Raw genomic sequence first — 14,012 nt, 5'->3', positions numbered from 1 at the left:
CGCTAAAATCACCAAAATACCGAATATCGGGAGGTACCGTTGTATGGGGGCTATACCAAAACGTGGACCTGCATAGACAATTTTCGGACATAGGCAGTAGTACCTATTACGAACTTCAAATACCAAATTTGAAACAATTCCGGTGAATAATGTCGCTAAAATCATCTAAATTCCGAATATCGGGAGGTACCGTTGTATGGGGGCTATACCAAAACGTGAACCTACATGGCCCATTTCCAATACCAAAAGTCCTGCAGACATAATATACATATGAGTAAAATTTTATCAACCTAGTTCATTTCGTTCGGAAGCTAGAGTGATTTACACAGACGGACAGGCGGAGGGAATCGACATAGGCGGAGGGAATCGACAGATCATACTATAGTGAAGGATATAAAAAATTAAAACAACATTTATTACATTATTGCTCTGTTCCAGAACCTGCAAGAATCTACTATTTTTACAATTTCTTTCGATGTCATAAAGGGAAAATCGCTCATCGTAGTAAAAACGTTTAAATTCTTGCAGTTCGGGAACAGGTCATACATTACGTACAGTATCCGGGCACACAAATATGTTGTCATCATTCTCTATCCAGATAACGTCACCACTGCAAGACGATTGCCGCTGTGTAGCAAATACACTCTTTCCTATATACACACTGTAGGTATGTGTCTGATAACCTATTTCGGCAAGTGAGGAACCATAAATCCATGTCCACTTTTGATTTGGTTTCGTTATATTAGGCAATGCTTCGTATACGGGATTATCATAATTCAGATTCGATGACAGCTAATGAAAAACACAAGAACATATTTACATATATTTCCATTCGAACCAAAGAAAAAAACCACTACCTATCCAAGGCTTACATGGGGTCGGCCAGAAATCCCATCTGGCAACGAAGTTTGTTGTGTCAAATCACAATAGAGAACTTTTATCTTTATCTTATTGTCAAATCTTTGTTTAAAAGTTGTCTTCCAGGCCAAACCTCCTGGTTTGGCCTGGAAGACTACTTTTCCAAAATTTGTCCTTGTCGCCAATTCAATTGACATGGGCAAAGACCATATGCAACTCAACCTGAACATGGGATTCTCTCTCCTCAAACTTCTCCAGATCATAGATATAATCCGCCATATTTTTACTAATCCAATGCAGATATAAGAATTCAAAACGATATGTTTCATTGCCAAATGGTCCTTTCGATATTGTCGGTCTCTGGCCGTCTTTGTATTTGTATTTCACAATAATTCCCTGGCCATTATTCTCCATGGTACCCTCAATGGGATGTCTACTGAAGTTACTCCTTTCGATTTCATCAAAAGTTCGTATGACAAAGTTGGTTTTGTTGTCCCGGTAGGGTATGTAATATTTTCCAGGACAGCGGAGATTCGAAGCTGGAACTATGAAAGAGTTCTCGAAAATGATATACATAGATATACAGGGTGAGATAAAAAACGGCAAAAAGAAAGCAAAAAAAGTCGGAAATAGCATCAAATTTTAGAATAAGTTTAGATTTGTTCGAATTGGTCACCTTTGGCACGAATTATGGCCTTCAAACGGCCAATAATACCGTCACACGCTGCTCGAATGTTGCTCTGCGGTATTTTGGTCCATTCCTGGCGAAGCGCTTACTTGAGGTGGTCAACACTTTGGTATTTTCTAGCCCCAACCTTGCTTTCCAAAATCCGGAGATTTTGGTGGCCATTGTACCCTGGAAATGAAGCGAGGAACCTAATTTTGTAACCTTTTTGTGGGTGGCGCGTGCTGAATGCGATGGTGCTGAGTCCTGTTGGAATATCCAAGGTCTGCTCTCAAAATGATTGCGTGCCCAAGGCTTTAGTACACCTTCCAGAATATTTTCGCAATAACTTTCGGCAAAATATTTGCGTGCCCAAGTCATTAATACACCCTCCAAAATATTTTCACAATAATATTCCGCATTTATTCTGATGCCATGGCAGATTAATACGAGCGCAGAGCGACCATCGGCTGTTATGGCGGCCCATACCATCACCATGGCCGCTGCTTGATTTCTGGTGGCCAACCGAAGGTGCACATTTTCAGCTCACCTCTTTGGCAAGTAAACGCGATCATTTTGTTTGTTTACAAACTGCTGGACAACGAATGTTTTCTCATCGGAGAAAACCAAATTCGGCAGTTCACCACTTTCGGCCATGCGAAACAACTCTTTAGGATACTATTATCCTAAGTCAAAATGGATAATGGATATCACATCCTAAGTCAAAAAATGAACCATGTAGGTCCACGTCTTCATATAGCCCCATATAACGGTACCCTCCGATATTCGGTATTTTCATGATTTTAGCGATATTATTTAACGGAAATTTGGTATTTGAAGTTCGTAATAAATACTGCAGCATAAAACAGAAAATGGGCCATGTAGGTCCACGTCTTCGTATAGGCTCCATATACCGTAGCGACATTATTTACCGGGATTGTTTCAATTTTCGCATGTGAAGTTCGTAATGGATACTTCAGCCCATGCCAGAAAATTGTCTGTGCAGGTCCACGTCTCCGTATAGCCCCCATATAACGGTACCCCCTATATTCGGTATTTTGATGATTTTAGCTACATTATAAACAGATTTTTCTTCAAGTTTCGCATTTAAATATTGTGATAACTTATGACAAAAGTTGCCTATGCAGGTCCACGTCGTCGTATAGGCATTCGGTATTTTTAATATTTTAACAGAATTTTTAACGGATTTTATTTTATTTATTTATTTATTTATTTATTTATTTTTTTTTTTTTTTTGGAAATTGTCAAATTTGTACCAAATGGTGGAGGGTATTAAAGGTTCGGCCCGGCCGAACTTACAGCTTTTTTACTTGTTTTTTCTGTTGCGGTATAATTTCTTGCACTTTTTGGAATTTCAATGGCTTTACACCGAACTCATATTTCAATATTTGCCGAATGGAATAAAACTGGTCACTTGATGGGGTTATTTAAACCGGTTCGGACGTTATAGTCAAATCATTGATTTTTTGACCCGGATTATTTATAAAACCCCCAAAAAGACGAATAAGGGCCCAACAAAATTAATGCCAAATTATAGCTACCTTCCCAAGATTCTACAATTTTGCTAATACCTTTTCTGGGTCCAGAGATGTTCTCTTCTGGGTATGTTAGACCGGCTACTCGAACTAAAGTTTTCTAAATATAACACTTGTTGTAAGTAGCCGGCCTTCGATCCCATTATGTGACCACTTGTTAAATAGCTTTCAAACGATACCCATATTGCCAATATCGGGTAAATGGATCCAGGTATTGAACCCGGACTTTCAAGGTTTTTAGTGCTAGGATAGGATAGACCAGTGTCGGAAATGATTTCAATATTTCCAAATTGTTTTGTTGTTTTTATTTTCATGGTCAAATATCAAATAGCAAGAATCTACTATTTTTACAATTTCTTTCGATGTCAGAAAGGGAAAATCGCTCATCGTAGTAGAAACGTTTAAATTCTTGCAGTTCGGGAACAGACCATATACTTTGCCATTCAACTAGAAACCCTCAAATTTTTATTCCTAGGATCTTTAGAAATGATTATGCACGATCGTTTCTGGTACGGGTCGCGCGATGTTGGAACACATTACCCCAGGAATTAAGAGTTTTTTCACATTCTAACAATGTTTTTCGATTAAAACTGTTTCAACATCTTGCATCCTAATTGTTGTTGTTATATGTAGCAGTTTTATTACTTGATTTTTTTTTTTTTTTTTTTTTTTTTTTGCTATCTAATCTAAAAGTTATTGTTAACATGGACATTAATTACCTTGTATTCAAATTTTTATGGCTGGGGAGCCAATAACAATAATAATAATAATAATAACAAGTACTTTATATAGTAGTATAATGTATGTACGTATGTATATATCATGAAATTGTGAATTTATTTACTTTTATTATTGAATTGTTTTTTAACTCAGGTTTAAGGTAGGCTATGTAATAATTATGTATGGTCTATTAGGCCTTTTTATTACAAATGGATTAATAAATAAATAAATAAATAAATAAATATATTACGTACAGTATCCGGGCACACAAAGTGCTAAATATAACACTTGTTGTAAGTAGCCGGCCTTCGATCCCATTATGTGACCACTTGTTAAATAGCTTTCAAACGATACCCATATTGCCAATATCGGGTAAATGGATCCAGGTATTGAACCCGGACTTTCAAGGTTTTTAGTGCTAGGATAGGATAGACCAGTGTCGGAAATGATTTCAATATTTCCAAATTGTTTTGTTGTTGTTATTTTCATGGTCAAATATCAAATAGAAAATGGTTAAAATATGAACGTCGACTAGAAAATACAATGTCGTCACAATTTTTTACGGCCACAGATATTCCCTAAAAAGGATTTCCCATCGACTTTCGCATCGACAATGATAATAGCAATCATTCATCGCCTCGACTTCATTTTGCGACGACGTCGACAACCGTAATGGGTCCGAATATTTTGTCTTGCTATTATATTATTATTTCCGTTTAAAGGGAGTTTTTAGGTAGGGTTAAAATTTTCCACTAAAATAATCCTCGTGTTGTTATTAATAATATTGCACTACTTTCAAAGCGTCGTTAAAGCTGTCTTATTATTATTTTTAAAAAAAATGTTCACGATTCCTGCAGAAATGGACATTTCAAAAGTATTCGTAAAAATTCCATGAGAATTTTTCCGGTAGGACTTTTTTGAAATTATTATTAAAACCCCACAAATCTTGCTCTAATAGGTCATCAATAATTTTTCTTAAAGTAAACATGTTATTGCACTGATAGGCGTTTTAAAATTACTTTTGAAAAATACCTTTTTTTACATTTAAAAATTACTTAAAAAATACCCACTTTCTGCTTCTATAGGCCTTCTAAAGTTATTCTAAGAATCTGCGATAGTTTTTACTCTGATGGGCCATCAATATTTTTTCTCAAAGAAAGCACGTTATTGGTCTGATAGGCGTTTCAAAATTATTGTAAAACCAGTAAAAAAAGTCCTAAAGTCGGGCGGGGCCGATTTTATGATACCCTACACCACTTTGCTAATTTTGTTGAGCTCCACATAACAATTAAAAGTTTTTATGGGAGAATTCAATCATACACCTTATGATTATAATTATAATTTAAAGTTTAAAGGACTAAATATGCCGAAGCATTTGTATCTTTTAAATTCGGACTTGTATTGCCCATTTGGTGCAAAATTAATTTGAAATCACATAAGGATATATATGGGAGCTATATCCAAATCTGAACCGATCTCGATAAAAATTGGCAAAGATATTTCTGAGCTGTATTTGATATATTTCTTTGAATATCGTTGTTACGGAGTGCATATTACGGCTGTGGGTAATAAATACAACAAATCGGATGAACAATATATATGGGAGCTATAGCTATGTCTGAACCGATCTTCACCAAATTTGGCATACTACCTTTTAGACTCAATTCGGTGGTATGTGTCAAATTCCATCCCATTTGGACAAATATTAGACGTTTGGTGCACAATAAAAGGTAAATCGGACGAAGTTATATATGGGAGCTATATCCAAATCTGAACCGATCTCGATAAAATTTAGCAAAGGTATTTCTGAGCTGTATTTGATATATTTCCACAAATATTGTTGTTACAGAGTGCATATTACGGCTGCGGAGGACAAAAATAACAAATCGGATGAACAATATATATGGGAGCTATAGCTATATCTGAACCGATTTCGATCAAATTTGGCATACTTATTTTCAGGCCTAATTTGGTTGTATGTGCAAAATTCCATGCTATTCGGGCTGATATTACACGTTTGGTGCACAATAAAAAGCAAATCGGACGAAGATATATATGGGAGCTATATCTAAATTTTTACCGATTGTCTCCAATTTCAATAGGGTTCGTCCTTGGACCAAAAAAATGTTGTTTGAAAAATTTCATCTCAATCGGATAATAAATGCTAACTGCATTTTGTACACAAGAATACATGGACAGACGGACTGACATGCATAAATCAACCCAGAAAGTGATTCTATGCAGATCATCAAACGGAACTATGGGTCTATCTCGTTTCTTTTTGCCTGTTACAAACAAATGCACAAAGACATAATACCCTGACCACCTTGTGGTGTAGGGTATAAAAATACACACTCTCTGCTTCTATAGGCCTTCTTAAGTTGTTCTAAGAATCCACAATTATTTTTCTTCTGATGGACCTTTCAAAATTATTCTCAAAGTTATGACAGGCTTTATAAAATATCTCTTAAAATTCAACGTTTATTCGACAAATATCCGTCTTCGTTCAATTTTATGGAATCACAATTCTTACCGAATACCACACCACTGAAAAATGCTAATATCGCGGCAACTTGTAAGTTCAACATAGTCTGTGGTCTTTCTATTACACTTTGAATAAGTTTTTTTTTATTCACCAACAAATATTTGCGAGAGCGATTATTTCAATGGTCATTATTAAATGAACGCACAACAATTTACTGTTCATTACCCTGGGGCAAAGAACACAACTTCAAATAAGCCCTTAATTCTGCTGCTGCTGTTGTAGTGGGTATAAATAAGTAATTCAAAGGTAATCAACATAAATATTAATACAAAATATTATTTAAAAAAAAATACTTATAAATATTTATTATTTAAATTTTACAGTTCTTGTTTTGTAAAATAAATTATTTCAAATAAAAAAGAAGCATCCACTTCACTTTGACTTGCGTTGACGCAACTCCAACAGTTCTTTATACTGTTCCAGCGAGCCCTCTTCGTGTTTGGATGTAAATACTTCCTCTTTTTCCTCGGCCTTGTCAGAACTTTCTCGAGGAGCCTCTTTGGACTTTTTGATTTTGTCTCGCACCTTCTTGCCCAGACGCGATGCAGCCAAAACTTTGCTTACCTTAGAGCTTTTCATGTAACGGTCATGCCAGGACTAAAAATTGAAAATTAAATTTTGTTTTTTAATTAATTAGTTTTTTTTTTACAATACGACTCACCTGATTGTCTTCGGTTTTATTCTTTTCCTCGGAATATTTCTTCTTTTTGGATTTTGCTGGCGAAGAGGATGCTGCCGAATCTTTGTCCATATTATCGGCTTTTGTTATATTTTCCAACTGTTCATCCATTTCATCCTCCAAATCTTCACCCAGTGATATGACGTCATCATTTCGATCCTCATATTCCTCCTCGGCAGCTAAAACTTTAGTTTCTTTTTCTTGATCTTTAACGCTGGAATCTTCGGACGCCATTGATTCTTCTTGATGTTTATCTTTATCATTTTCCGTTGCTTCATTGACATTATTCGATTCGTCTTCCTTTTCCGGCTGCTGTTCAAACTTGTTTGATGTTTTCTCCCGACCTTCACCGTATTCATCAACCTCACCATCTTCCATTTCGGATATCTTTCGATCTTTGCCACCCTCCTTTTGCAGGGGTTCCTCAATTTTGGCACTCTCATCTGTTTGCCTATTTTTCCCAGTTTCTTCATCAGAAGAATCATTTATCAACAATGTTTCCGGCTCGGCAACAATGGGTATAACATCCGGCGAAGGTGAACGACTAGCCTTTTCTTTTTTAATCTTTTCAACAGATTCCTGCTGGGACGAGGAATTCGCCGTTCGTTTTTCGCTTGCATCATTGTCTTTCGAAATTGAGGTTTCATTTGCTGTTGTTTCTGTGCTTTTGGTTTTTTCACCCTCCTCATCTTCGTTGTTGTGGGCCGAAGAGTTTCTATAGTTACGCTTTAGCTTAACCTTTTTAGTTTTACGTGTTTCACTTTCTTTATCAGACGATCTGGAAATATTATTGGATGAATCTTGTGATTCTCGTGTACTCGAAGTTCGCTTCCTCTCATTCTTATCGCTTTTGTGTGGCTTTTTCGATTTTTTCGATGAACTTTGCTCATCGCGATCCGGTCCATCCTCTTTATCGGAATCAACTTCAATTTTTGTAACAGGCTCCAGGGCTAATTGTGATCGTATTGCTCTGGCCCTGGCTTGCAATTCGAGTAATTCCAAGACGCTGATTTGTCCCTCCTCTGAAAGAGCAGAAATTGAAATTGAATTAATTTGGAAGGTTAACTTGTTTGGCTAAAATAAATCTCGTATTATCAAACTCTTCTATACAGATGAACTCTTCTATACAGATGAGTTTGAGCCTCAAACTCTTCTATACAGATGAGTTTGAGCTTCAAACTCTTCTATACAGATGAGTTTGAGCCTCAAACTCTTCTATACAGATGAGTTTGAGCCTCAAACTCTTCTATACAGATGAGTTTGAGCCTCAAACTCTTCTATACAGATGAGTTTGAGCCTCAAACCCTTCTAAACAGATGAATTTGAGCCTCAAACCCTTCCAAACAGATGAGTTTGAGCCTCAAACTATTCTATACAGACGAGTTTGAGGCTCAAACTCATCTGTATGGAAGAGTTTGAGGCTCAAACTCATCTGTATAGAAGAGTTTGAGGCTCAAACTCATCTGTATAGAAGAGTTTGAGGCTCAAACTCATCTGTATAGAAGAGTTCATCTGTATAGAAGAGTTTGATAATACGAGATTTATTTTAGCCTATCTTGATGAGATGAGTTTGAACCTCAAATTCTCTCCATACAGATGAGTTTGAGCCTCAAACTTTTCCATACAGATGAGTTTGAGCCTCAAACTCTTCCATACAGATGAGTTTGAGCCTCAAACTCTTCCATACAGATGAGTTTAAGCCTCAAACTCTTCCATACAGATGAGTTTAAGCCTCAAACTCTTCCATGCAGTTGAGTTTGAGGCTCAAACTCTTCCATACAGTTGAGTTTGAGGCTCAAACTCTTCTATACAGATGAGTTTGAGCCTCAAAATCTTCTATACAGATGAGTTTGCGCCTCAAACTCTTCTATACAGATGAGTTTGAGCCTCAAACTCTTATGTCTTGAGTCAGTAAGAAAATAAACTCAAAGAGAATAAATGCCGAATATTATAGCGAAGATATTCTGGGCACGCAAACATTTTGGCCGCAGACCTTGGACATTCCAACAGGACTCAGCACGTGCCACCCAAGAGTGGTTACAAAATGAGGTTATTCGCTTCATTTCCAACGCGCAATGGCCACCAAAATCTCCGGATACCAATCCGTTGGACTTTTGTGTCTGGAGTATTGGGAAAATCAAGGTTGGCACAAAAAAATACCAAAGTGTCGATCACCTCAAACAAGCGCTTCGCCGTGAATGGGCCAAAATACCCTAACATTCGGTCAGCGTGTGACGGTTTCATTGGCCGTTTGAAGGTCATAATTCGTGCCAAAGGTGACCAATTCGAACAAATCTAAACTTATTTTAAAATTTGATGCCATTTCCGACATTTTTCCTTTCATTCAATGAAATTTAAAAAATTATGGCGTTTGACTTTGTTGCAGATTTGTTTTATCACACCCTCTATACCCTCGCTAGCCATATGGCTAGGGGTATAAAAGTTGGAAGATAGGGAAACTTGATCCCTTTGTTCAGGTAACTTTGCTATGTAGACCTTCGATAAACGTATCTTTCATTTTTAGCTCTACTTTCAAAATCTTCTACTTTCAAATCTTCTCGTGTTAATAAACAAATTACCCCTGAGGAGGATCTGCGGGCAAATTTCCAACCTTTCTTACTTCTTACTTCTGGTACTGAATTTTACATGGTATGGCCATTCCCACGTTGGTTTATTTTCAAATTTTGCTAATATTGTCGTTTTTTTAACTTTTTCCTATAGCGCCCATTAAAAACTACCTCTGACTTAATTAAGAGTTTAAAGTTGATTTTGAATTGCTAAAAATTTTTTAAATCATTTTTTTTTTAATTTTTATGACACTTTTGTTTTTTATTATTTCTCAAATTACCTTCATTCTTTTCTGCTGATTTTTGTGGATCATTTTTGGCTCCCGCTTTATTTTTGTCCTCCAATTTCGAAGCTTTCTTTTTCTTTCCTGCAATACGAGAAATAAAAATTTATTCAAAATCACTATTAAAAAAAACGCAATATGGAATCTGTTGCCGATGAACATAGCAAATTTACGGTTCTATTAAATGGACAACGAGATTTGGATGAACAATGGAATGACTTCATGCAACAGTGCAATGCACATGACAAGCACGCTCGCAAACGCTGTAAACGTCGTTATTATAATTTGGCTTTAATGGCAAAGCTGGCATGCAATACCACAGCCGATGAAATAAAAAATCTAATAAAAAATGGTACAAGAACTTTTTTACTCGATGCCGTGAGAAATCGGGCAGAGGAACTTGAAAAGATGGCAAATTTGTTGAGAGCAACAGTGGAAGAAGTTCAAACTCAGGATCCCAACGCCATTTTGGCAGTGGGTTTAGCCATTGAAATAAATGGTGATTGTTGTCGCATTGGTCGTTTGCGAAATAATTGCTCAATATTTGTAGAAATTGCCAGCAATATAACATTGACAAGTGACAGATCCTACAAATATTCCGGGTTCAAGGAAATTTGCCATGTCATTAATCTGCAACACTATTTGCCAAGTTTAAAATTGAACGATGAAATCAAAATTGGCAGCGAGGTTAGGGGACGTATTACGAAAATATTGAAAAACTCCATATCCTTAATGATAGATGAACCTGGCATAATCAATTCCTATGATTACCTAGAACTTCCGCAACAATGCAAGTTATTAAATTTACAAAAGGCAACAAATGTGTTCTCACAAGATCTTGATTTGGCCGCAACATTAAATGCCGACTTTTTGGTAATACCACAAATACGTTGCAAAAGTGTATTGAAAATGTTACGCTATCACATAAAAGAACATTTTAGATTCCAAATAATTGGTATAATCGATTTGGAATATGTGAATCGCAAAATGTTGGATATTTTAGCTCTAATAAAGCTGCTTGACTTTCTTTGGCTCAGTAATTTATTTGATTTAACACCGGAGATCTACAACTATATTTGCCAGGATGTAATACCCGCTGCCAAATGTTGGAAAAAGCCTTTGATTGGAACAGTGCCCCTGAAAAGATGCAGTGATTTTCGTATTTTCGAAAATCATGATTTTCTAACAAAAATCGATTGTATTTTCATCGAGAAAAGTGAATGGTGTAACAAATACCCATTGATTGTAAAAAAGTTATTGCCAATTAAAGATTATCGACGAGGAGTTGCTCCAGCATCAGCTGCATTACGTGAACCCCTTTCTTCATATCAATCGGCAGTCAATTTTATCATACGAACAATCAGCACAATAGAATGTCAAGCCATATTTCTTCGTACAAAATGTGAAAAAGCTGCTGCAGCATTGGGTTGCCTGGAAATCTATTGCCCTGTCTTTGTAATCATAGCCACACAAGATAACGTTCTGAACAATGATGAAGAAAAAATTGCCAAGATTTTGAATTTCAAGCGAAACTTGCGCCTGATAATTTACAATAAGGCAATGAATTTTTGTGACTACACGCCCCTCGATTATGGCATTGAATACGCCCGTGGCTGTGGTGCCATTGAAGTGGGTGATTTCATAATTACAATCGACATGGATACATATGGTGGCGAAGATTCTGTTCAATTGGGTGTTGATGAGGATGTTGTAATCATGCGTGCCTTTTATGTACCTCCAAAGAGTGTGGGTGAAAAATTAATTTGTTAATAAAAGAAAAAAAAACTTGAAAATCTGTAATACAAATGTGCTGTTAAAATGATAATATAAACTGCGTTTTAGTTACTTAGAAATCGAAATGTCCAGCTTCATTCATCCGCAGGTTTGTTATGAAATCTGTGACTAAGGATTACTCAAATCAAGTTTTTATTCCCCAATATGGACCATGAGGTCTACAGGCGTTGTTAGGTAAGATTAGGTTTAGGGATGGGTAGATGGATGGGTGGACCTTCACAGACAATTTTCTGTCATGGGCTTTAATAACCATTACGAACTTCAAATACCAAATTTGAAACAATTCCAGTGAATAATGTCGCAAAAATCATCAAAATACCGAACATCGGGAGGTGCCGTTATATGAAGGCTATTATAAGACGTGGACCTGCATGGTCAATTTTCGGTCTTAGGCTGTAGTATCCATTACAAACTTCAAATACCAAATTTGAAACAATTCTGGTGAAAAATGTCGCTAAAATCATTAAAATACGGAATATCGGGAGGTCCAGTTATATGGGGACAAACGGAATGACAAACTTAATATACCCTCCATACTATTGTGGATTGTATAAATAGACCGACCCGTACCTATGGGAATGGTAAAACGCCTCGAGTAGACATTAGAACTTTCAGATGCAAATTTGACGTAGTGCTGAAGTGTAGACGACCGGAAACAGGCCGGAAAGAAAACGAGGGGGCTGTTGACAACTCAGACTCCATTCCCTTGGATCTGAAAGAAACAAATTCTTGAACGAGCAGGGTCGTACCAGGATGACTGGTACGATTCCTCGATCTGTCAATATTTTAGTTCTACATTGCATTAACTAATACCTGCATGTACTTTAATTATAGAATTGTGAAGCAAAGGGCCTGCTCGCATATAATTAAAAAAAAAATAATCGACCTGCAAGGAGCCCAATTAGGATTCTCAGTTCCCATTTACATTAGACAAATTGTCGCAAAGGCTCTTTTTGTAGGATATGGAAAAAAATTGCTCCCACTGGTAAATAATATTGCAAAAAGAGTCTGTTCTTGAAACCTTTAATGCCGATTAGCATGCATCTGCAAAACTTATGTACAAGTCCATTTATAGTTACGCATATTACATTATCTCCTCTTCAATAATTACCTTTTTTCGATGTGCCACCTTCAATTTCACTATCCGAGGATATTTCTTCCAGTGAGACATGCTCTGCAAATTCAAATGGAAAACATTACAAAAACACTTCCAAGTTCAATATGCGGCGTGAACTCACCTTCCTTTCTTTGGACATCTTCATCCTCAGACGATTCGGTGTCTGTGGGACACTTGGTTGCTGTTATTATCGATTTTAAGCGCTTTGTTGATATACACAAGAGCTCATTGAGACACGCTTCTTCGATTTCTTCCAAACTTTGGGTCTAAATAAAGAACTAATTTTAGATATCTAATGCCTTTAGCGTAATAATATATAACGTACCTTTAAAAATTCCGGTGCCAGATTCATTATAGTTTTTGGTTTCAAAGATCCAAAGATTTGTTTAACCAATTCCAATCTATCATCGATGTAGTACATCATTGATTGCGGCATTCGATCTTCATCAGTCTTCTCTTTCTTGATCTTGATCGGTTTGGGTATTTTAGCGGTTTTCTTTTTTGTTTTATGCATATTTATCTTATTTGATCATTTAAAATTTGTAAATAAATTTAAATTAAAGTAAATTTATTAGTTTGGCTTTCCCGTATAAAAGTCGTGTCTCTTATGTTCATCTGCGAACCACCAACCAAAATAAAAAGCGTACCAACGAAACAAATAAAAAGGCAAAACAAATGCAAATAATGAATAATGCCACCATAATAAACTAAATAAACAGAGAGCAAAAACTCCAAAAAATCTATTGTTTACGAATGAGTATAAGGCATAGCCGAGAGAATGAGATGTGAGGACAACGCAATCAGCTGAAAAATTCATTAAAATGAGCGCGGAACTAGCGTAAAATGTTTCTACTTTATTCCTCTCGAAAAAAAGTGACAGACACACAGACTGACGGAGGATTAGGGCTAAATCGACATAGAATTTTGTCTTGATGAAGAATATATATACATACTATGTGAGGCCTAAAGTGCTTATTTCGACCAGCTACAAGCGGTATCAAAAACCTAATATATGGTATTGTGGAGGAAGGGTGTGACATAATCTTCCTTCCAGTTTTGCACGTTCTTTTCATATCATGATATAAGAGCAAAGACGATCAGAAAATAAATGTCGAAAAATGCTTTGACCTTCACAAGGATTTAAAGTTTATGAAGTTGAATCTTGTTTATAACGCCTTTAAAAAAAAACAAATCGACTCTCAAATCCAGTGGATTTCATATGGCGTAA

At 36.3% G+C, this 14,012-nt stretch overlaps 2 protein-coding genes across 2 annotated transcripts; one reads left to right on the top strand and one right to left on the bottom strand.

Moving 5' to 3' along the window:
• Positions 1-6,636: 6,636 nt before the first annotated feature.
• LOC101889939 (ABC transporter F family member 4) lies at positions 6,637-13,424 on the bottom strand. Its single transcript, XM_005187059.4, has 6 exons — positions 13,110-13,424; positions 12,906-13,050; positions 12,779-12,841; positions 9,871-9,957; positions 7,005-8,044; positions 6,637-6,940 (listed from the first exon to the last, which is right to left on the bottom strand). The coding sequence occupies exons 1-6, from the start codon at positions 13,296-13,298 to the stop codon at positions 6,716-6,718; spliced, it is 1,749 nt and encodes a 582-aa protein (XP_005187116.2). The 5' UTR covers positions 13,299-13,424; the 3' UTR covers positions 6,637-6,715.
• Positions 9,964-11,763, top strand: LOC101890104 (uncharacterized). Its single transcript, XM_005187060.4, has one exon. The coding sequence runs from the start codon at positions 10,012-10,014 to the stop codon at positions 11,641-11,643; it is 1,632 nt and encodes a 543-aa protein (XP_005187117.2). The 5' UTR covers positions 9,964-10,011; the 3' UTR covers positions 11,644-11,763.
• Positions 13,425-14,012: the final 588 nt, after the last annotated feature.

Source organism: Musca domestica, unplaced genomic scaffold (genome assembly GCF_030504385.1).
Source record: "Musca domestica strain aabys unplaced genomic scaffold, Musca_domestica.polishedcontigs.V.1.1 36, whole genome shotgun sequence".
Lineage (NCBI taxonomy): Eukaryota > Metazoa > Arthropoda > Insecta > Diptera > Muscidae > Musca > Musca domestica.
The sequence above is the reverse complement of the archived record's forward strand: the minus strand, read 5'-3'. Positions and strand labels throughout refer to the sequence as shown.

Bases quoted from the DNA above. Each gene is read 5' to 3' on its own strand.
- LOC101890104 (XM_005187060.4), top strand. From the start codon at position 10,012: ATGGAATCTGTTGCCGATGAACATAGCAAATTTACGGTTCTATTAAAT.
- LOC101889939 (XM_005187059.4), bottom strand. From the start codon at position 13,298: ATGCATAAAACAAAAAAGAAAACCGCTAAAATACCCAAACCGATCAAG. The intron at 12,842-12,905 runs GTGAGTTCACGC...TTGAATTTGCAG, and splicing joins AGATGTCCAAAGAAAGGAAG to AGCATGTCTCACTGGAAGAA. The intron at 9,958-12,778 runs GTAATTATTGAA...CTCGTATTGCAG, and splicing joins AGGTGGCACATCGAAAAAAG to GAAAGAAAAAGAAAGCTTCG.